This window comes from Akebia trifoliata, chromosome 15 (genome assembly GCF_017979445.1).
Source record: "Akebia trifoliata isolate Shusen 1 chromosome 15, ASM1797944v1, whole genome shotgun sequence".
NCBI lineage: Eukaryota > Viridiplantae > Streptophyta > Magnoliopsida > Ranunculales > Lardizabalaceae > Akebia > Akebia trifoliata.
Window position 1 is genome coordinate 4,618,007 of NC_141389.1, and position 22,462 is coordinate 4,640,468.

The window sequence follows — 22,462 nt, forward strand, 5'->3', positions numbered from 1 at the left end:
TAATTACAGATTATACCCTTTCATTAGAAAAAGAGAAAAGATACCCCGAGAAAATATAACTATGATTTTACATAGTAACAATGAAATTATAAAAATACCCTTAAAAATTTTCTTTTGGGGCTCCTCCCCTGAACCCCTATCTTTTGATGCCTCCCCTGCAACCCCCTAATGAGTTCATCGATAAGCTCGATCAGCAAGAAATATTGTCAAATGATGAACACTACTCTCTGTTGACCAGTACCATCTATATATATAATTATGAGAAATTGTATTTAAGGTTTAAGTTGTATTTCATATTGAAAATAAAGATAAAGGTAATTTAAGTTAAATAATTCATTTCTCAAAAAAAAAAAAAAAAAATTAGTTTGTTTGTTTGTTTGAATTTGGAAAAAAAATGTGTAAAGAGACATTCGACTTAATGTCCATGAAATACAAAATGTGATCTATTCCCTTGACAAAATCTCGACAACATTCACCATAATAGATTTTTATATATGTATAATAAATTAAAACTAAAAATTAAAAATAGCTACACCATTGATCATGATCTTCATCTTCTTCATCTAAACCCAAATTTGTTCCTCATTTAAATAATCATTACTTTGAAAATTATATTTTTAAGTTTTTCAAAATATCATTTTTCTACTACTTTAGTACAACATGACTTGTTATAAAATAAAAGGATTATATCGGTAAAATAAAATAGTTTAGCAATTAACAAAGAAGTATAATAGAAAATAAAAAATAAAAAAAAAATTAAACAGACCATAATTGTCTTATCGGCCTTACCCGAATCAAGCAATTCAGGTTGGGTCGGATTCAGATTACGAGAAAGTCAAATAATTTAATACGGTTTTATCCGGTAGGATCTGGGTCAATTTCGGATACAAACTCAGATCCTGATAAAAATTAGTCTGGATCTGACTATATATGGATTTACTCAGATCCGGCCTGGGTCCAATCCATTTTATGCCCTAATTACAAGAGCAAGGCCTTGAAGTCCCTCAGTTCTCATAGAAATAAACCGGAAACTAAAATAATGGTTCAAGACCCAATATTATTGGATCGGGTTAGTAGTTGATCCGATCTATTGACAGCTGTACGTCTCATAATAGTCGGTAGAGAATTAAATGTATCTCGATGTTAATTAATTTAACTGGCAAATTGACAGAATGCTCTTCGAATCTCACTCTCTCTCTCAGTTGCTTTGCTCTTGTTCCTTTCTTCTACTTTGTTGTCGTCGTCTTTCGAGATCTGTTTTTATTTATTTAATTAATTAATAAATTTTTTTTTACTTTTTATTTTATCTATCGATCGATGATCTCCACAACAGTTGAGGATCAATCTCTCTAAGAATTTAATGGAAGAAAAAATCTGAAATAAAGAGAAGATCAGAGAGAGAGAGAGAGAGAGAGAGAGAGAGAGAGAGAGAGAGAGAGAAACAAAGACGTAATCATGTTGTCTTCAGCGTTCGATTCAAAGTCAGGACAGCTGATAATGGTGTGTCTTGTTCTAATGGCGGTTTCTTTCTACACTGGTACTCTCTTTGGTTCCAAAAGTGTGATTTTAACACCACAGACACCTTCCTCTGCTTCTTCATCATCATCCCTTACTGGTACGCTTCGTTCCATATTCGATAACTCAGAAAAATAAACAAACAAACATTTGCTCGGCATTCTTTACTTAAGATCTTATTAGTTTCAGTTTTGATGTTGTGGACTTGTGATGCTTTCTTTGACTCTTTTTTTTTTCCCCAAAAATATTGGGCCTTTTTAGTGTTAGTTTTCGTTTCTGAAATTTTATGGTTTAGGGTTCTTTTTTTATTTTATTTATTTTATATATATTTACTTTGATTATGTCAATGTGGTAAAATTGAGTTTTTTTTAAAAACTAATTCTTGAGAGTTAATGGGCAATAAGAGACTATAGAAAGCCTTTTAGTGTTAGTTTTTGTTTCTGAATTGTGTGGTCTAGGGTTCTTTTTTTTTTTTTTTTTTTTTTTTTTTAATTTCCTTTGATTATGTGAATGTGGTAAAAATGAGCCTTTTTTTATGGGTTAAAAAGATGACCTTTTTTTTTTCACTAGTTTTTGAGGGTTAACTGGCAATAAGAGGGAATAGGCGAGAATGAACCAATTATCAGAAAATTGGATATAGACTTGGTTGGGTGAGTAATAATGGAGAGAAATTTTTTGCAGGAATTAAGGATAGATCTAGTCAACATTGACTGAAAATTAATACATGTATTTTGTAAAAAGTATAGGTATGAATAAAATTTATTGAAATTCTGGATGATGATTACATTAGCCTCATTGGGTTCACATAGATTTTAAAAGTTATACTAATTGGTAAGGCATCAAACAATGAATCCAATCTAATATATGTAATTGATGCCAATTTAATTTTTTAGGACACATGGTGAGATGCACCATAGCAATGATGCAATGCATGCTTGCATCTCAGGCACATTACTATTATGCATATAGCTTATCTCTACCACCCTTATGCAATTACATAGTCCTTTGAAGAAGAAACATGCAATTGAGTATATTGACTACTAGCTCTTGATCTCATGAAATGAGTTCTTGATTGATGGCCAAAAACGTCCAATCACGCATGCTGGTACTCACCTACTATCTGATTTTTGAGTGTGCCGGAGCTGGTGGTCCATTAGATCAGATTTGTCATGATCACTCCCAGGAGTATAGGTTGTGCGGTTTGAACAAAAAACTCTTTTGAAGAGGTCTTAGATAAAACGAAATAGAAGATCATGAGGTATGAGTTTATGTATTGGGAGGGGTCATAGAGATATATATGAAGGTATAGTTCCTATTGAAAGAAAGAAAAGCTTAGCCAATGAAAAAGCAACTGAAATATTTAGATAAGACGATGATGGGGTCAACACCACTAAATAGTGGTGTACCATGAATGACCTCTCAATAGAGTTTGTGTTATGATACCATGAAAAACAGACTTTATTGAAATTCTAGGTGATGATTTCATTAACCTTATTGGGTCTATATAGATTCAAAAGGTCTACTATTATTCCTAATTTATGCCAATTTAAATTACTAAGATATGTGATGACATGGACCATAGCAATTGTACAATGCATCTCATGCACATTACTATTATGCTTATAGCAAAGTTGGTTCATAGTGGGTTTTGGGTTTAGTACTTGTTTGAGGAAAAAAAGGTAAAGTGGAAGGGAGATAACTGATGAACTATATAGTTTAGAACATAAAGGAAATTAATTGAAATAGAGAAAAGAGATTTGAGATTTAAAAGAATTCCATGGATGAAGAAGATTCAGTAAAAGTAAATTTTTGGTGGAAAAAATAAGGATGTTGAGATAGATGGTGGAAAGACTAGGAAGGGCATAATCAAGAATGAGCATATATATATATATATATTTGTTAGGCAAAGGGTTAGTGACCAACGTGAAGGTGAATTCAATGGGTTTTGAACCTAAGACGTGGTATCAACACTCCATAAACTTTACCAACTTAACTAGGTTGGTGCCTTCAGAATGAGCATATCTTAGGGGATCTAGAAGTAGCCTTGATAGAGAATAATATTAAGGAAAGTTGATTGAGATGGGTGGGCATTTTCAATGAACACCAATGTGGTGGCACCAATGGAAATGAGCACCTTGGTTTAGGTTGAAGGCTTTAGAATGATGTGGAACTGAGAGAAGATTTGATTATACATGGTTTAGCAGAAAATAATACATCAGATATAATTAAAGGGCAGAACAAGATATATGTTGTTGACAGTAAATAGTTAAGGCACTATTGATCCCAAACCCTCATGCAATGGTAGCTTGGCATCTTTTGATATAGGAAGAATAAGGCCGTGTTTTAACTTAGTTAGCATTGAATGAGGCAACCTTTGTTTCCTAGTTATGCCTCGGATATGGCCATGACACAAACACATATACGACATTTATACTTGAAGTAATCAACACACATGTACTTGGATACCATATTTGAAAACGAAAGTAGGCTGAAAATTCAGCAAACTCAAATTTTTTGATAGGAATCTCTTCACTATTCATAAGTCACCAAAACGTTTTCTACACCAAATGATATATGACCTTTCCTAATAGAGAAAGGCCGATCAGAGGAATTGATCCAAGTCCTACTAGATTCTTGGTTGATAGCACAATAGTGAACGCATAGAGAGAGAATGATAGGTTATTAAATCAGAAGTTTTCCAATCAGGTAAACCACCTTGGTTGGAGTAAGTGCACGTTCCCCGTATGAATCAGGAAGGTATTGTATGCAATGATGATTGTAGAGACAAGGGTTAAACACCATGTCTGGGATTCTCCAATGGACAAGAGAGAATTCTGATATAGACAAGGCATTGAGGAGGGAACGAGAAAGGGAGATGCACATGGCTATTGGACCGTATTACTAAGATTGTAATCTCTCTTGGAATATTAGAATCAAGGATGCAGTTTCGCACGATCCTTTTATGTCAATATCAACTTAAGTTGATTCCCATCGTTGTTTTATCTCTATTGAAACTTGACAAATAAAAATCAGGCTTTTAATAAAGATGGAATGATCTTCCTTTGAGGCTTGGGCATACATCGAAGATTAGTGGACTCCCATTCAATGACATCAGTGGATTCTTCTTCTCTTTGATTCATTTAGGATTGGTGATGGTTCCTAGTCTGTTATATGTTTGTCTCATGGTTTAAAATACCAGAATGTATCGGTTGATAGTATTAGTGCAGGTTGAAACTATTGACCTTGAAACATTAAATGCTTCTGGAATATATCGGGTATGTATCGGTTTGTATTGAATGAATCGGCCGATACTGTATAGATTTTTTCATTAACCGAAACATTCAATTGATATGATATTTTAAACCTTGGTTCCTCTTACTAAAAGTATAACAAATATAAACTGATGTCACTTCAAGTCTTCAACTTTTGAGTATTCTGCAATTATTTGTTGAAGTGCTCTGAGATATTCCGTTGCTATCCAATTACGAAAGCTAGCTCTCGAATCCACGAAAAAAACTCGCTCTGACACTATTTTTTGATGTAGGTAACTGGAAGAATGGTAGAAGAAGTAAGTGATAAATCCTTAATCACTGTCGAAGCTTGGATTTCTTAGAGGGAAATTTTGGCAAATCTTTGGTCGGGTTCTAAATAAATAAAAATATTAAGAGTTCACAAAGGATTGAAAAGCCCAAATAATTAGAAGTCTTTCCTTTGACAATGCTTTCATTACATCTATTTATGAGAAAATAAAATATGAAAGCCTAAATGCCTACGTAGCAATTATTAGCCGTCCATTTAAAGCAACATAAAATTTTCCCTAATGACTAAGGTACTCCTAATTTTTTACTTCTTGTTTTTTTCACAAGTGTAAATTTTATTAAAATCATATAAGGCGATTGAGGTGACCCTCCTTGATTACAGAAGAACCAATTGGCTTTTACCTACCTTGCACACTTTTTCACCATCTCCATTATACTAGCACTTTCAACATAATTTTGATGCTCAAAACATCAAATTCGTGAAACAACTACTGTGGAATGTGGAACGAGCTTTCTGATACTTTTGATTATTCTCTAGAGGATATCTGAGTATAGAAGTGTCTCTTAGAAGTTAGCGATATCCAGGCCCAAAGGGTTTTGAGAACCTAGTCCTCTTTTCTCAACGTCTATTCGCTATAGGTTGTGGCTTCAGACAGGTCTTGATCTTTGATCAATGGCAATATGATATAGAAGACCTACTTTCTGGTCTTCTAGTTGATCAATAGTTCTTACATTGTGTCTATCATATGGGCTTGAGGCTTAGAAGGCATCAAGTCAAACCCATCTTATGATAATTGTTCGTAAACAACTTCTAAGAAAGGTCTTCTTTTGGTCCAATTCATGGGTAATTATATGCGAATTTTGTTTTCCACCTTATATATTTCACTTTCCAATGGATTCACCACCCAACTCCCATATGAGATTTCATGACTGCATTTAAAACTTGGAATTTGCCATTTGCTGATGCACGTATGAGACATTACGTTTCATTGATTAATTATATAGGATCCGTTCCTGATAGTTAGCTGCATCTATATGTGAATGCAATTTTTTTAGGTGAGATAATGTTGTTAGGGTTTATGAGAAAGACTTGGACAGATTTGGTCCATTGTAGATAGTTAGAACCGTTTAACAATTAGGCTTAACAACTAAAGTAATTGGTCCACTCAACATATAATCGATAGAGGATATTCCCACTTTAGAATCAGTTCTTTCCCGTTTGAAGTAATTTAGGGGAATAACACACTAGAAACAACTTCTTAGGACGTGGATGTGATTGCTCCACACAAATCTTGATTCCCACTATTTTAGGACATACACGTTCATGAAGTACAATTACCCCATCACACGGTCCCCAACGAGCATCACATCACCACTGAGGAACCTTACATGCAACCAACAATCCTCCTTTGTAGGGTGAAAAGTAACAACGCATACTTCCATGGAAACCATTACTTCAAATGACCATATGGTTGTTGTACCAAAAATATGTGGGAAACCTAGATCTGTTGATAGAAAATCTGCTTTGGAAAGATTATCTAGGTTTTTATAGAATAAATGAACATAGAGGAGAAGAGAGAGAGGAGAAAATGGGAGGGAGAAAAAGAAGTTGATGGGATGATTGGTTTTGGTGTAAGTCTTCCACAGATGCCGCCACACTCCTTAATTGATGATACTACCATACCCCTATGTAAGTGATACAAATAAAAACCCTATTCTACCCTAAAAATGGTTTTAAATACCATTAAATAAATGTTAACTCTGGACTATTTTTAGTAGGAAGAAACTCATTTTGGTTCTATGCAGTTCTCTAAACTTGTGCATAGTTTGCCTCCATGCAAGGTTGTGTGGAGCTAAGTTTCTACAATTTAGCATTGGGTCTCTTACAAATCGATCTTTTCTTCTTGCAGGTTATTCAAGCTTTACAAACAAAGTTGCTCTTACTTTTAGAACAATACCTATTTCAATACCTGAAACCGGGGTGAATGTATGCCCATTGATGTACAATGAGTATATCCCTTGTCATGATGCATCTTATATAAAAGGCTTGCTTCCTTTGTTAGATCTTTCTAGAAGAGAAGAACTTGAAAGGCATTGTCCTCCAATTGAAAAACGATTGTTTTGCTTGGTGCCCCCACCCGAAGATTATAAAATACCAATAAGATGGCCAATTAGTAGGGACTACGTCTGGCGAAGCAATGTGAATCATACACATCTGGCTGAAGTCAAAGGAGGACAAAATTGGGTGCATGAGAAAGATAAACTGTGGTGGTTCCCCGGTGGTGGTACTCATTTCAAGCACGGGGCTCCTGAGTACATTCAGAGGTACCTTCTCATTGCTTTGTGTACTAGCTTCTTCAAAAGTTTGTTCGTGAACTTGCATTTCATTTTCTATTTGGCTCCATAATGCACATTGTGAACTTTGTTCCCTTGGTGGTTTTCATTGTAAATTGGCATTCTGTTTTATTTTCATATTTTTAAAAAATAATTTTAATGTATATCAGGTATCTATATTTATATTATTCCAGATTAATACCAATTTGCTATTGTTCTTTTAAATTCAAATGGTTAGATCGAATCATGATTCTATCTGTTATTTGTTTCTAGTTGGCTTTATTTTGGATGTATAAAACCCTTACCATGTACTAGTGAATTTTTTTGTCTGGACTTGTGGTGAATGTAGGTTAGGAAATATGACAACCAAAGAGACAGGTGATCTGCGTTCAGCAGGGGTATTTCAAGTTTTGGATGTTGGTTGTGGGGTCGCCAGCTTCTCAGCTTATTTACTTCCATTAGACATACAAACAATGTCATTTGCTCCCAAAGATGGTCATGAGAATCAGATACAATTCGCTTTAGAGAGAGGAATTAGTGCTATGATTTCTGCATTATCCACAAAACAACTACCATTTCCTGCAAACTCATTTGAAATGGTTCACTGTTCAAGATGCCGTGTTGATTGGCATGAGAATGGTAAATTGTCCTATCCCAGTAATATGTTTGAGAAATCTTATCTGCTTTATTTTTATTTATTTATCTTTTGTTTACGTTTTCATCATATTTCGAGGCAATTTTCTTATCATTGTATGTTATAGATATCATTAACTCTCAAAATAGAAAAGAAATTTGTTTTTGTATTTCCCCCCCTCTTTGGACTTGAAATGGAAGCAGGGTTGAAAAGAAAAATTGTGTGAAATTTCATGTGATTCAGTAAACATAATTTACATTCCATCATTGTTATATTGATCCATATGGTACGGATTTTCTATGCAATCTTGATGTGCCAATTCATCAATAAAGCTGAATGGCACATTTGTAAGGTTGTACAAACATCCATCTCATCATTCTTATCTCAGCCTATGTACTTTTATTTCCTTGTCTTGCCAAACATCCATCTCAGCATAGGAAACTACCTCAATTGCTACTTGAGGTTTTTCAGACCTTGCATTATACCAATGTTTGTAACCTTTGTGTGACATCTGCACATCCTCTTTATTCTTTGAAAAAAAAAACTAACGTATGTGGGCTGAAGTTAATTGACATATAACAGATTTTAAAACAATACTAGAGAAGTATACTCTCATATTTTCATGATATTGTAATTAGTTATGATGAGTTTCTAACTACTATTAATTACCATTTATGCGTGTATAAATCCCAAACATTGATACATTTTAGACAGTTTCAATAACTACCCTAATGACTGTGGCTTCTTATTTTCATGCCATACTATGCTGTTGTTGGTAGTGGCACATCAGATATGATTTCCATTAATTTTCATTCCTTTTTTTTGTAGATGGTGTCTTGCTAAAAGAAGTGGATCGTATTTTGCGATTCAATGGGTATTTCGTGTATTCGGCTCCACCTGCTTATAGAAAAGATAAAGATTATCCACTTATATGGGATAAGTTGTTGAATTTAACTTCAGCAATGTGCTGGAAACTCATTGCTCGACAGGTTCAGACAGCAATCTGGATTAAACAAGAAAATAGGGCTTGCCGACTGCAGAATGGAGAAAGGAAGCTAGTGAATATATGCGATGCTATGGACAATTCTGGAAAATCATGGAAAACACCGATGAAAAACTGTATAGGGCTAAATAGTGGGCAAGCAGATATTCAGATACTCCCTCCAAGACCTCAACGTCTCTCAGTATATTCGATGAGTCTCAATAATCAAGGTTGGTCTTGTGAACTTATAACAGATCTAGTCTATTGGTCTATTATTTTCTGTTTTTCTTTATGACCCCGGATAATTTCTTGTTATGTTAACTCTTTATCACTGCATTTTTTTTAAGTTGCCATTTCCAAGGTTTTTGATTGCTATCCCCGTTCTAATGTTGAAGTTTGGGCTTATGTAGTTTTCAACAACTTGGTAAATTATAAAACTGACATGTCATGTAAGGATCTTGTCATTGTTTGTCAGTTAAGAGTTCTTAAGAATTTTTTTTAGTTAGCATTTCCTAGTTCTGCAGAATATATTAAGAGATGATTGACCCTTCATTTGACCCATACAGAATCCAACCGTTTGGGATCATTATCTTTTGGTGGTTTAGAGTGTCAAATGTGGGGAATTGTCTAACACCACGTGCCAAATAAATGCTTAAGATCTTGGGGAACTGGTTTAGGAAGGAAACTCCCCTCCAACCTTCACCAAACTTGAAATAGACGATTTTGCTAATAATTCACCCTTGAGATCTCTTCTCTAGTTGCTTGTATCTTCTCTTTCTTGATTGATTTTATTTCTTCAAGTCGGCAATGGAGGGCTGGACATTCTTTAGTCTCCCTATCTAGAAGATTCCTTCTAAAGATAGGTTGCCAAATCATCGTGTCACCCCATGAGCAAAGCAAATCACTTGGAGCCTTTTGTTGGAATGAGTCCAACCTATTCCAATCACCTTCCTGGAAATGAATTCTTTTTCATTATTGAATTTGAGCTTCCTGTCTAACTGTATCTTCATAAATTTTTGATGATGCTCTTCCATGCCCCCTCCATATCAGGGAAGTCCACTTACTTCTAGCGAGTCCCAATTTCCTCTTTTCATGGGTGAAAATTCTTCTCCACCAAACTAGCTTCTCCTTGCTAAACCTGTGGTCATTCCCAGGGACCTTTTTACATGAATTATTCTTCTCTGATCCAAAACTCATTGCTTTTCCACTATGCACCAATTTCTAATTTATTGTGTGAAATTTCTTTTTCTCTCCTCTATTGTTTGACAAGAAGTTTCTCTGAATCTTCTAAATGCAATTAACCATTGACACCTGGTTCTTGAAGAATGACATGAAGTTAGGGAATAAAATGGGTTGGACTTGACCACCCGAAATCCGACTTATCTGAAGAGTAGATCCGAAACAAAAAACGGATCAAATATGGTTTAATGTCTCTTGAACTGACTCTGATCCGGGTTGGATACAGATCCATCCCTAGATCCATTGGATTTGAATATATATTGCTTTGAAGACTATATTTTTAGATTTTACAAAATATCTTTTTCTACAACATGAATTCTTATAAAATGGAAGTGTATAATCATAAAATAGAATACTGTTATAAGCTTGAAAATATGTAGAATAGCTAAAAAAATTCAAATATTTTAGAATTATCCGACCTGAGCTAATTTGTGTCGGATTCGGATGTAGTATTTGTTAGTAAGATTCTAGTTGGATCTAGATCCAATTAGTATAAAAATCCAGATCTGAATATGGATATACTTAGATTTGATCTGGGTTCGACCCATTTTATGCCCTACATGAAGTAAACCAAAATATTAACCAGAATGCTTTTAGTCAATGTAGTTTTTCCTCAAATGATAGATTTATCATCTTCCATCTAGAAAGTCCTTCCGTCACTCGTCTGCATCAACTTCCTATTTATTAGGTGGATTTTTTTACTCTCTCCTCTATCATTCCTCAAAAATACTTTTTTCTTAAATGCAATTAGCCATTGACATTTTCATTTTGAAACATGTCATGCTGTAGATAGAAGGACTAACTAGGGTACTTTCAATCATCGTTTTTAAACACTTAAGGCGTGAGGTGAACCGTTTCACTAGCCAAAGCCTTGAAGCTTAAGCCTTACAAGTTTGAATTTTTTAAATAAATAGTAAAAAATTATAATAAAAGAAAAAACTAGGAAAATTCTGAAAGATGGGGAAAAAAAATATTACAATCAAATTTCATATTCCTAACTTTCATATCCAAATTTCAAAAACGTTAAATCAGATTAAATTATAGCACATCCATACTTTCATACTTTCTTATTTTTAATTTTAAGATCTTAATAAATAAAAAAGCTGCACTTTCAGTGTAACAATCAATCTCAACTAAAAAAGCATAACACCACTCTCATAATAGAAAGATAATGGAGATGTAAGTTTGGCAATGCATTGATTTTAGGTCAAGACTAGAAGCCTTGGGATTGTTTGTAAGATGAACTTGGAAAAGGCCTAGGATCATATCAATTGGTAGTTCTTAAAATATTTGTTGAGGAAAATGGGGTTTAGAGAAAGATGGATTAGTTAGGTTGTGAAATGCATTTCTTCGATCTCTTTCTCCATTTTAGTAAATGGGAGTCCAACTAGATATGTCAAGAGTTCTAGAGGTCTTAGACAATGAGATCCGTTATCCCCATTTTTATTTAATATCATAGTTAAGACCTTTGGGAAAATGATGGTGAGGGGGATGGCCATTGGAGCATTGAGAGGTTTTATTGTTGAAGCAGCAGGTGCCATGGTATCTCACATGCAATTTGCAGATGATATGTTGGTTTTCATTGAAGAGTCAATCGAAAAGATTAGATTTTTTTAGAGGGTTCCTGTGTTGTTTTGAGGTGATCTCTGGTTTGTCTACTACCCTCCTCAAGAGCAAGGACTTTGGGGGTAGGATGTATCCCCCAATTGCATACATTGGCTATGAGCCTAGGGTGTCAGGTAGCCTCTTTCCTTGTGTCCTATTTGGGTCTTCCTTTCGGTGTGCTCTATAGGGCTTATAGCATTTTTGGACCCCATGATTGACAGGTTAGGGAGAAGATTGGGATGTTGGAAGTGTAGATATCTCTCAGAAGGGGACAAATGACTTTAATCAACCTAAGCCTTCCTGCAATGTCTCATCCTGGTCACAACCAAAACCAAAATGTCTCAGGCTCTCAACTGAAACATTTTGAGACATTATGAATTTGATGTACAAAACCACCTCTTTTTGTGTACGCTTCAAAACCACACATAATCCTTCACTTTCCATGAAATTGATACCGTTTATTTTTTTGTGTAGATTGCATTATTATCCTTTGTGAGATTTTTTCATATAATTGTTTATGTTCAATCCCATGGATCGTCATTTTTTGGTACTAGTGTCAAATGTATACTTGACATGTTTTTACAGGTTTCAGAGTACATTTTTTTTCTTTTTTTTTGATTTGATATTTTTTTATAGGCATCAATCATGACAAGTTCACTTCAGACACTCTCTTTTGGCAAGAGCAAGTTCCCCATTATTGGAGGCTGATGAATATCGATACAACAGAGATTCGAAATGTTATGGACATGAATGCTTACTGTGGTGGATTTGCTGTGGCTTTGAGTTCCTTACCTATGTGGGTTATGAATATAGTTCCTATAAGTATGAATAACACCTTGTCGGCTATATACAATCGGGGTTTGCTAGGTGCTTTTCATGATTGGTAGGTTTTGCTCATCTCTTTTTGGTTGGCATATGGTAATCTTACTCTATCATCTGATTTTTGACTGCTATTATAATTGTTTTACCTCTAGGTGTGAGCCCTTCTCCACATATCCACGCACATATGATTTATTGCATGCGGCCCACCTCTTTTCTCACTACAAAGACTGTGGTGAAGGTTGCTTACTGGAAGATATCATGCTTGAGATGGACCGTATCATTCGCCCTCAGGTATCAGCTTTTTTTCTTTAGCTGCCTTTAATGCTACATGAATTTTTTTAGTTTTTTTAACATTACATATATAATTGATTGAGCCATAAATATGGAAAAAAAGCAATCTACCGAAACATTAGGCCTCTGAAGCCCTTGGGTATCCATTTATCTTTTTCGTAATTTTCTTCCTATTTAAATGTGATGCCTTGATTTCTCTAAGCTTGCAAAGGGCCAAATTCTTAAGAAATCCATGAGATTACATTATTGAGCAGGTGATGGGTACAAAGCATGAAAATCAGGACCACAACAGTTCTTACCATCACCCTTACCAATGTCTATTAATCACATCCTTGGGCTCCAACATACTTTTCACTAATTTGACTATTTGAAATCGTTCTTTCTTTCAAGATGTACAAAAATACATTAAATGAGGCCTAAAATGACAAGATTTCTTTTTCAAAATTTTCTGAACATTCCACAACGTATCAAATATTTTAGACCTTAGAATTCGTTATATTTATAATTGAGAAAATGATATAACTATATGGTAAGTTGACCATACACAAGGGATTGACCTCATTGAGTGCAGAGAACTAGAGTATTACTCTAAATTAAAATTTTCCACATCACCTTCATCAAGGCACAATCATTTTGTAATTGAAGGAAAGACTTCTTTAACCATTCAAGATAGTCCATCACACATAGTTTTGTATTGGGTTTCTGTTTTTGAAAGCCTTAAATTGAGTTCTAATTACTAGGTTCCATAATGGCACCCCAATTCAATCTAAGTAGATTAATCTCTATTTACATTAGCTTGTATAACCTCTTATTGTGAGGTAAGTCAAATGTATTTGCAAATGATGTGATCAATACTATTAAATATTGTTTATGTTATATCATCAGAAGTATGAATGGGCATAAAAATCCATGGTTTTTATAAAAACCTGTTAGGATCTGATCAAAGTTTGCCTTGTGTGAGATAGAAGATTTTCAACAAGTTATTTTTTTGGATTACGGCTCAAACAACACTTTGTGGTCCTTGCTCCTAAGAAATATGGAGAAGACATCTCGGCCTTTTCTCTCATTAGCCTATGGGGACTATTTGCAAAATTATTGCTAAATTTTTGGCCTCTAGGATCAAAGCTGTTCTCTCTCATATCATTGCATCGAAGCAAGATGCCTTTGTTAGAGGGAAACAAAATTTTGATGGGTCCTAGTTACTAAAGGCCATGTATCTTTTGTAAGATAAACATGGAAAATGGGCATGACCATGTGAATTGGGAGTTCTTGGACCATATGCTACAACCATGATTTCTTTGGTTAATGGGTGCCTGGCTTTGTAGTTTAGATTATTTAAGAAGTTGAAGAGGGCCAAATTAAGGAGACCCCTTAACCCCATCTTTATTCGTAGTGTTGGTGGTAGCCTTTGAGAGAATGGTTGCTAAAGCTGGTGTAGTTATGATTATATCATAACTGAGAGATTCAGAGGCAGAATAATGCATACGGAAGGTCATATAACTAATGTTGGTGCACATCTTTACTATTATAAGAGAGAAGGCAGAGTAGAAGTGGTTTGAAACCAAAATTTGGATCTCATAAATGCCCCTACCTTGACATCTAAACTTAATATAATCAAAGGTAATTTTGGTCAGAAACCAAGAGAATCGCAATCCCACAGCCCGATAATCACGTTGGTTGGTTTTCAAAATTACAAAAATATCCTTTTTCATTATCTAGTCTTTAAAAACCCCTTTAATTAATATTTTAAATTACAAATAAGCCCTTCTGATACATGTGCATTTGCCCATGCCACCTTATAGTATACATTTAATGAAGTGAAAAGAAAAGCAACTACATGTATATCCTTTAGCTAGAAACATTTTCTAGGTATTAGCTCACAGTTTTACTTGGAAGTGATGACATGCATGAATAAATTGCTTACGATCCAGATCTCATTGAGAATCTTAAATGCAGGGTTTTATTATTATTAGAGATGAGGAATCCATTGTCTCAAGAATCAAAGCCCTTGCCCCTAAATTTCTTTGGGATGTTGAACTACACATGTTACAAGATGAACAACAAAAGATAGCACCTGTGCTTTTTTGCAGAAAGAAGTTTTGGGCAATTGTCTAAGGTATTATTTCTTGCATTTTTATGCACTAGAGTTTCTGTTTGCACCCATAGTTGTGTTGCCTATGTTATGACTTCAAAAATGCTGAAGCTTGGGTATATGAGGTCAAACTTAGGCTTCCATTCTTTTTGTCACCATACTCCAACCTTGCAAAACGATGCAAGGTTGCCATGTAGTTTCTTAATTTTATTTTTTTCATCAATTTATTAACCTTTCATTTGTACATGTTTAGTGTCCTATTTTATGTCTGTGTAGACAACAGGAACACATACGTTTGTGCATTATTGCTTGGTCAGAAAAATATTAGTTTCTCATGCAAGTGAGTTGTATTCAGGTTTAACGTGACTTGGTAATTATCTGAAATCTTGATAACTAAAGCTGGAGATTTGAGTCTGATCAAATAGAAAATATGATAACAAAGATGTTATTGCACATCAATTAGTCTTTTGTAGTTAAGCTGTGTATCCTGCTTGGATGTGCCATGTTAATTAGTTTTCGGCAAAAAGTGCATTTAATAAAGTGGTTTCAAACAGGCCCTTCGTGCTATCTCTTTCATTAGATCATAGGATTCCCTCTATTGGGAGCTGTGATTTCTAACATGCAGTCCTTGGAATTTTATTTATTTATTCTTGGAAGACGAGCTGTGCTTGGCACACGGTGGTTAAAAGCGTTAGGCGGAGCCTAAGCGGTGGACCTCCTTATGGACTAGGTGGGGCTTATCCGACAAAGAAAAGTTTAATATTTCAAAATTTTTTTTTTTTTTTTTTTAACGTAGTAAGTGTAATACAAAAAAGAGCAAAAAATAAATGAAAATGTCCTTACCAAGATAATAATAAGTTATCAACTGCTGAGCAAACTTTAAGTTGGCACAACTAATATGTAAGAAAAATGAAAATAATTTACCTGCAAATACTGAAATAATTCGATGCCCCTATCAAATCTTTGCTATTATAATAAGATAAAGCTGAATAAATGTTTATTGACACTAAAATTTAGAAGATCAAAAGTGCCCCCATCTTTTCATCTAACTTATTATTATCTAGGTCATCCTTGTCAAAGTGAATAAATTTACAATCCCATGACCCTAAAAGGCTATAATCACATTAATTAATTTTTAGTTTCCTAAAATAATATAAATATCTTTTTATTATATTATTTCGAAATAGTTAATATTTTAAATTATAAAATGATAAAATATGAAAATATAAGATTATCTATTTAAAATTTTAAAAATTAATTTTTTGAAGTAATTTTAATCATGTATAAATTGATCCATACATGTGCACGTGTCACCTACTAGTGTTTTTAAACCTCAAACACACCTCACAAGTTTAGCTAAATATTTGAGAATCCCGAATGTTCTAAAATTGATAAAATACCCATAAAAACATAATTTATACAAAATCATTTCATAAAAGTATCATTTTAACCCTAATTTTTGAAATCCCGCTTAAAGTGGGTTAGGCTTAGGCGCTTGGATGGTCTAGGCGTGAAAAGTAGGGCTATGCGGGGTCTAGGTTGGGCTTTTGGCGTGAAAAGCGGGGTTATGCGGGGTCTAGGTGGGGCTTTTGACAACAAAGAGTTGGTTGGCATCATCGTTATCATCGTCATCACCTTACCCTAATTAATGGGTCTAACAATATGAATTCTATTTCACCATTTAATTTTGTTATGAACCATTCTCTGAAGGTGGGTTCCTTTTATTTATATTTATATATATATATATATATATATATATATATATATAGGGTCGGGTTCCGTAGACTCACGTTACGACTCACATTGCGACACACCGTTTTGTCTTATATGGGCAAAAATGTTTGGAATGGGCTGATTTTTTGTGAGGATGATCTCTATGGTGAGGAGATCATCCTTACCAAAAATCAGCTCATTATGAAACTTCTAGCTCCATGTTTACAAGTTAAAAATTTAAGACCGTCCAATTTTTGTAAATCAATTTTGATGGGGTTAGAAGTTTTGGAATTGGATGATTTTTTGCCAGGATGATCCCCTCATCACAGAGATCATTCTCACAAAAAATCAGCTCATTCCAAACATTTTTGCCCATATAAGATAAACGGTGTGTCGCAATGTGAGTCGTAATAGGGATCGTAATAACGCTATCCATATATATATATATAGGTAAAAGCTGGACATCCAAATAAAAATTGTTTACAAGGAAAAAGCCTTATCCCAAAGGCTTGGATTTGGTTAAACAAATCATGTTCTTCCATTTCATTATGTCCAAAGTTGATACTTTTGTTTATTGAGAGATTTCATATGTGAGTTCAATGTCACCATTATGTTCTTTTGGGTTCAACTTCAATATTTCTACTAATTAGACTGTACTCGGGCTTCGTTGAATACATCCAAACCATCTTTGCTCACTTTCTTATAGTTTATCGCCTATTGGAGTTGCTCTCACATTATTCCTAGTGCGGTCATTATAATTTATTTTTCAGTCTTTCCACTCGTTCATCTCCACATTCTCACCTTTGTTACACTTAATTTATTAACGTGATGTTTTTCTTATTATTATCCAAGATTCAGCTTTTTAAAATATAATCTGTCTTTCATCATATAAAATTTTCCTTTTATTTTGATTGGTATGCCTTTGTCGCTCCAAAATTGCGTACTTTTCAAAAATATCAACTGATTTTGAATTGATTGGTCCAAGTACAATCAGGGATCGAGCCGAGTTTTAGAAACCATGTTATATCTATTTTGATTTTAAATTTACCATCACCTGATTGTTTTTACTGGAAGCAACTTCATCACTGCAACCAAAAGCTCTGAAGTTCAGGTCATGGTATCAACAACAATATCAGCAACTATTTGCTTTTAAATTTTAAATGATAATTTTGCATAATATTAAAAAAAAAAAAAAAAAGGATTTTTAAATGAATAAGTTCAAGTTTGTGAAAAAAATTTAGCTGTGGCAACTGAAAATGGTAATTGTGTTGCAAACAGCCCAGCAGCCCACTGGTATGATGGGGTGGATCCTTTTAAACATGGGCCTATCTGTAAGAATCTGTTCTTGGGATATCAAATTAATGGGTTAGCATGAATTTATCCATGTGGTTATGCACTCTTCGAATAAGAATCCATTTTATGAACAATTCTAACTTTCGTGAAGTGGAGGTCCAATTACAAATCTTTTCATTGACCTATGTGTGTTGAAGGAATTCCTATATATGATCGGATCGATTGTATGTTAGCCCTCCACGATAGCGAGAGTTTTGAAAAGTATATAGAAATAATGATTCTTTATTGTTATGCTAGTATTAGTTAGCGATCCAAGCTCGATGAGTCCTTTTTAGCACTAGTTCTATAGAACCGATCAAATTGCTTTTGCTCCAAGAAAAGAAGATTGTGTAGGTTGTAAGAGGTACAAATCTGCTTGTCCAATGGATTTCTCGAGTGTTCGGGTTTATTTATTGATACATTTAAAAAAAATAAAAAATCATTCTCAATATAACTGAAAACTAGATTATTCAAGTGTGGAGTTGTGTTAAATTTATATCTATTTTTACTCTCTTTTCTTACTCCTAGTATAGGATCCATGTATTAGAGAATTTTATTTGATTATTTGTTCATAATTTAAGGCCCACATCTCAAAATCAGTCAATTTAATATTCCTAATCTCTTGAAAATATGGTTTGAAAATAGAAACCCAAGCCATTCAATTTCAAATATTATTCAAAGTCAAACTTTTCTTACAATTACTAAAGTAAGAGAGGAACTATTGTTGTTGTGATCGATATTGTGGAGATACTAACTTATATAATTGATTATCCACCATGATTTTCATGTGGTCTCAACACGGGATTAAAAATGGGAATAATATTAATTATATAAGACTATTTGGATCTAGTGCAGATGTTGTAGGACGTGTATGCCCCTATAATTTGGCAATGAAGAATATATTTGTTGTGATATACTGCGAATCGAGAGCAAATTTATTTGATTAATTATATTGTTTTGGTTGATTCAATCGATCACCGTTATAAAAATTTGTAGATTAGTTGAAACGGACATTGAAAGTATTCATAAGGATCTACCCAAAACAATTACTTTGATTAAAAATACGAAATCAATTTGAAATCATGTCGTGGTTTTAAATAAAGCATAAACCCTAGATTCAACATCTAATTCATGTTTTCACGTTAGTTGATGGGGTGGACTGGTCGGGTCAAATTCATAATTTGACAATCTTGAGACTAGGTAGAGGGTACGATTTGGTGGTCGTGGAGTTCACCTATAATAAATGAATAATACTAAAGTGACCTCAAGATTGTACTTCATATCGTACTTTCCAGACGTGGAAGTATGTAGGAACCGTAATATTAAGTTACAATGTATGTCAATATTGACGACATTAGTTATAGAATCAAGGATATCATTCTCCTTTTATATCATCTTAAATATTTACAAATAAGATCTTGAAACTTTCTTAAAAGAAATAAATTTAGATCAATAAAATTTAACTTCAATCTTTGAGAATTCTTATGATACAAGGTGGAGCAAGTAAGGAGACATTGGGTGCAATTGCCCCCACTCAATTTTTTTGGACATTTTAGATACCCTTGAATTTATCCTTAAATTTGAGATACCCCTATAGTTTGAACTACCGACATGCCTCGTTCGACTCTGTTGCCCCCACTCTCTGATCATCTTATAATTTTTGCTCCCTCCCTTTTCAATTAACTATAAGTTTTAATATATATATATATATTTGGATGAGTAATATAGAAACAATATGTACCCATTTTTGTACTCTTCTCTTTACTCTAAAGGGAGACAAAAACACACACGTGCGTGCCGTGCATCCAAATATAAGTTAAAAACCTAAAAAGAAATTAGAGGTCCCATAATATTAACTTGTACAAAAAGGGTAATATGGTCATTTGAAAAGATATATGGAAGGGACAGGAGAGGAGTTGAGATGGAGAGAGATGGAAACCACTAAAAGAGGATGATTTGACAAGACAACCCCACGCTTGTCGGCTTGGCCCCATTTTCCCTCCATAATTTCTTACTTGTTGCCGTAGTCCGTAAGTTCAGTGGACCTTAATTTCATCTCTCTCTCTCTCTCTCTTATTCTCTCACTCTCCTCTCTTATTTACCTATGGACATTACATGGCTTAAATGCACTTCGATAGTCTCAAATGAGCCTACCATTCATTCACTTTGACTGGTCCCGCATGCCAAAATTGTTTTGGCATATGTAATGGTGTCAATGGATATGCAATTGCCCGATATCGATTAATCGATTTTGAGTGTATTATTAGAGATCTGATCATTTTGGATCTGAGTTGGATAATTATATTAGAGATTCGATAAGAATCAGATCTCTTTCAGATAAAATTTTAATTAGATCTTAATCAAGAGGTATCTTTAAGCATTTACATAATTAATGTTCTTTTAAGAACCTCAAAGTGTAGGAGAGATGATCAAGACCATGCCTCAAGTTTGGGTTTGAATCTCTCATTAAGACTACTCTGACAGAATTTATCCCACAAATTACTTGGTGTGGGGGGAGAGTGATTTTTTGCTCACAATTCAATGATCGTTTGACATGTGGTGTGAATGATATCAGCAATGAGAGGTCTCTCTTGTTTATAGTGAAAAAAGAATACTTTCTGACTTGATCACCTTGTGACATTTAGAAACATGATTTGACACAATGGGGTTGTAGAGGACAAAATTATATAAACTTTAAAAAAATAATTATTTTTCATTGTAGAATTTTATTTTTAAATTTGTATGTTCGACAACCGTCAATTTTCAACACTTTGGATCAAACTTGAAAAATAATTATTTTTGAATATGAATATTTTCATGAAATCTAAAAGGGTATGTTGTTGGATTGTCAATGCGATAATCAATGTAGGCTCAACGACTCTTTTTAGGATTTGAAATTAAAAAAAAAAATAAATCTACAGGCAGAAGATGTGTGGGCAAGAGAGAGAAACTTTCTCTCTATTGTTGATGTCACTCATGCCACATGTTAAACTTTTGTTGGTCTAAGAGAAAATTTCCTCAAAGTACTATGAGCAAGGGGAGGAGGGGTCTATATGTTAGAGAGATCCGGACACCTCAGTTACAAAAAAAAATGTTTTTTAAGCATACAATTAGGTGGCCCGATGTGGTGGATATTGGATGATAAATCGAGCTTCAACAACAAAACTGATCCAGTGAGGTCTCGATACCATTTTTATCGGATTAATTCCAAGTTTGATCCAATTTTTATTGGATTGGTCCAAATTGACCTCGATCTAATCTAGACCCAATCTATTGTGGGAGTCTTAGTTGAATTTTGTGTGAGTTAATAAAAAATGTCATGAAAAAATTCATCACTTGGTACCTCGTTAACAATTTGGAATATGACAAAAATTTGATTTGTGAAAATTTTGAGTTTTATTTGATTTTGGACTGCAAAAATCCGATCTAAAATTCGGCCAACATTCAATAAATGAAAAATATTCAGCATATATTTCATACATGTATTATCAGTTTCATTTCAAAAATTCAAAAATAAAAAATTCGGCCATATGATAGTGATGTTAATAATGATGTTGACGGTGATGGTAAGAATGATGGTTGTGATAAAGAGGACATTGTGGTTATTGTTCCATTGCTTTTTTAAAGAAGACTAAAGTTAAGGGACAAATCATCAATTTGAAAAATTAAGGTGTAATCTCAAATAAATGTAGAAGGTCATGTCCTTATTTTTTTAAAAGATAAAAGGAACATTTGTCACGTAAAAATGTGGATTCCTCCATAATTCTGAAGAATGGCCGCTTCAAAGTCGACTTATGTTACACGTCACAACTTATACGTTTACACTTTGCAAGATACACCAACTTATAGTAGCATTTTTTTCCATTGAGCTTTATAAAATTTGTATAATTTGAATTCTCAAAAGATATAAATAAAACAAATTGACAAAAAACTTGTGGGAACAAATTTCTAGTTCGCATAGATTTATTGAGTTTTGTATAAAATCTCAAAATTGATCTAATTGGGATGAAGAGCCCAACAATATTTTAAAGCTTGTAAAAGCTCGATGTTAAATGATGCATCATGTTCTAAAGCTCAGCTATCTATTTAAATTTTTTAAAATAATCTCTTAAATTAATTATAAAGATAATTTTAACCTTATTAAAAAACTAATTTTTGTAACTTACGTGTAGTTGCACATAAGGGTGTCAATGGGAACCCAATTATTCACTTACCCAATGTACCCAAAATCGATTAGTCGGTTTTGGGTCTACCAACATGGACTCAATCATTTATGGGTTTAGATCTTGATAGCTATCTTAAGAACCCGACAAGAATCAGGTCTCATTCAAGTACCCAATGGGTATCCGAGTAATAAATTTATA

General features: G+C 33.8%; 1 protein-coding gene across 2 annotated transcripts; it reads left to right on the forward strand.

Moving 5' to 3' along the window:
- Positions 1-1,206: 1,206 nt before the first annotated feature.
- Positions 1,207-15,506, forward strand: LOC147384033 (putative methyltransferase PMT7). Of its 2 annotated transcripts, none has more exons than XM_086425419.1 (7): positions 1,207-1,615; positions 6,965-7,379; positions 7,738-8,027; positions 8,851-9,234; positions 12,485-12,731; positions 12,823-12,961; positions 14,918-15,506. In XM_086425419.1, exons 1-7 carry the CDS (start codon positions 1,456-1,458, stop codon positions 15,074-15,076), a joined length of 1,794 nt encoding a protein of 597 aa, XP_086281545.1. In that variant the 5' UTR covers positions 1,207-1,455; the 3' UTR covers positions 15,077-15,506. The 2 variants fall into 2 exon arrangements, with proteins under 2 accessions (XP_086281545.1, XP_086281546.1); XM_086425420.1 differs by lacking the exon at positions 1,207-1,615 and adding an exon at positions 5,198-6,744.
- The last annotated feature ends 6,956 nt before the right edge of the window (positions 15,507-22,462 follow it).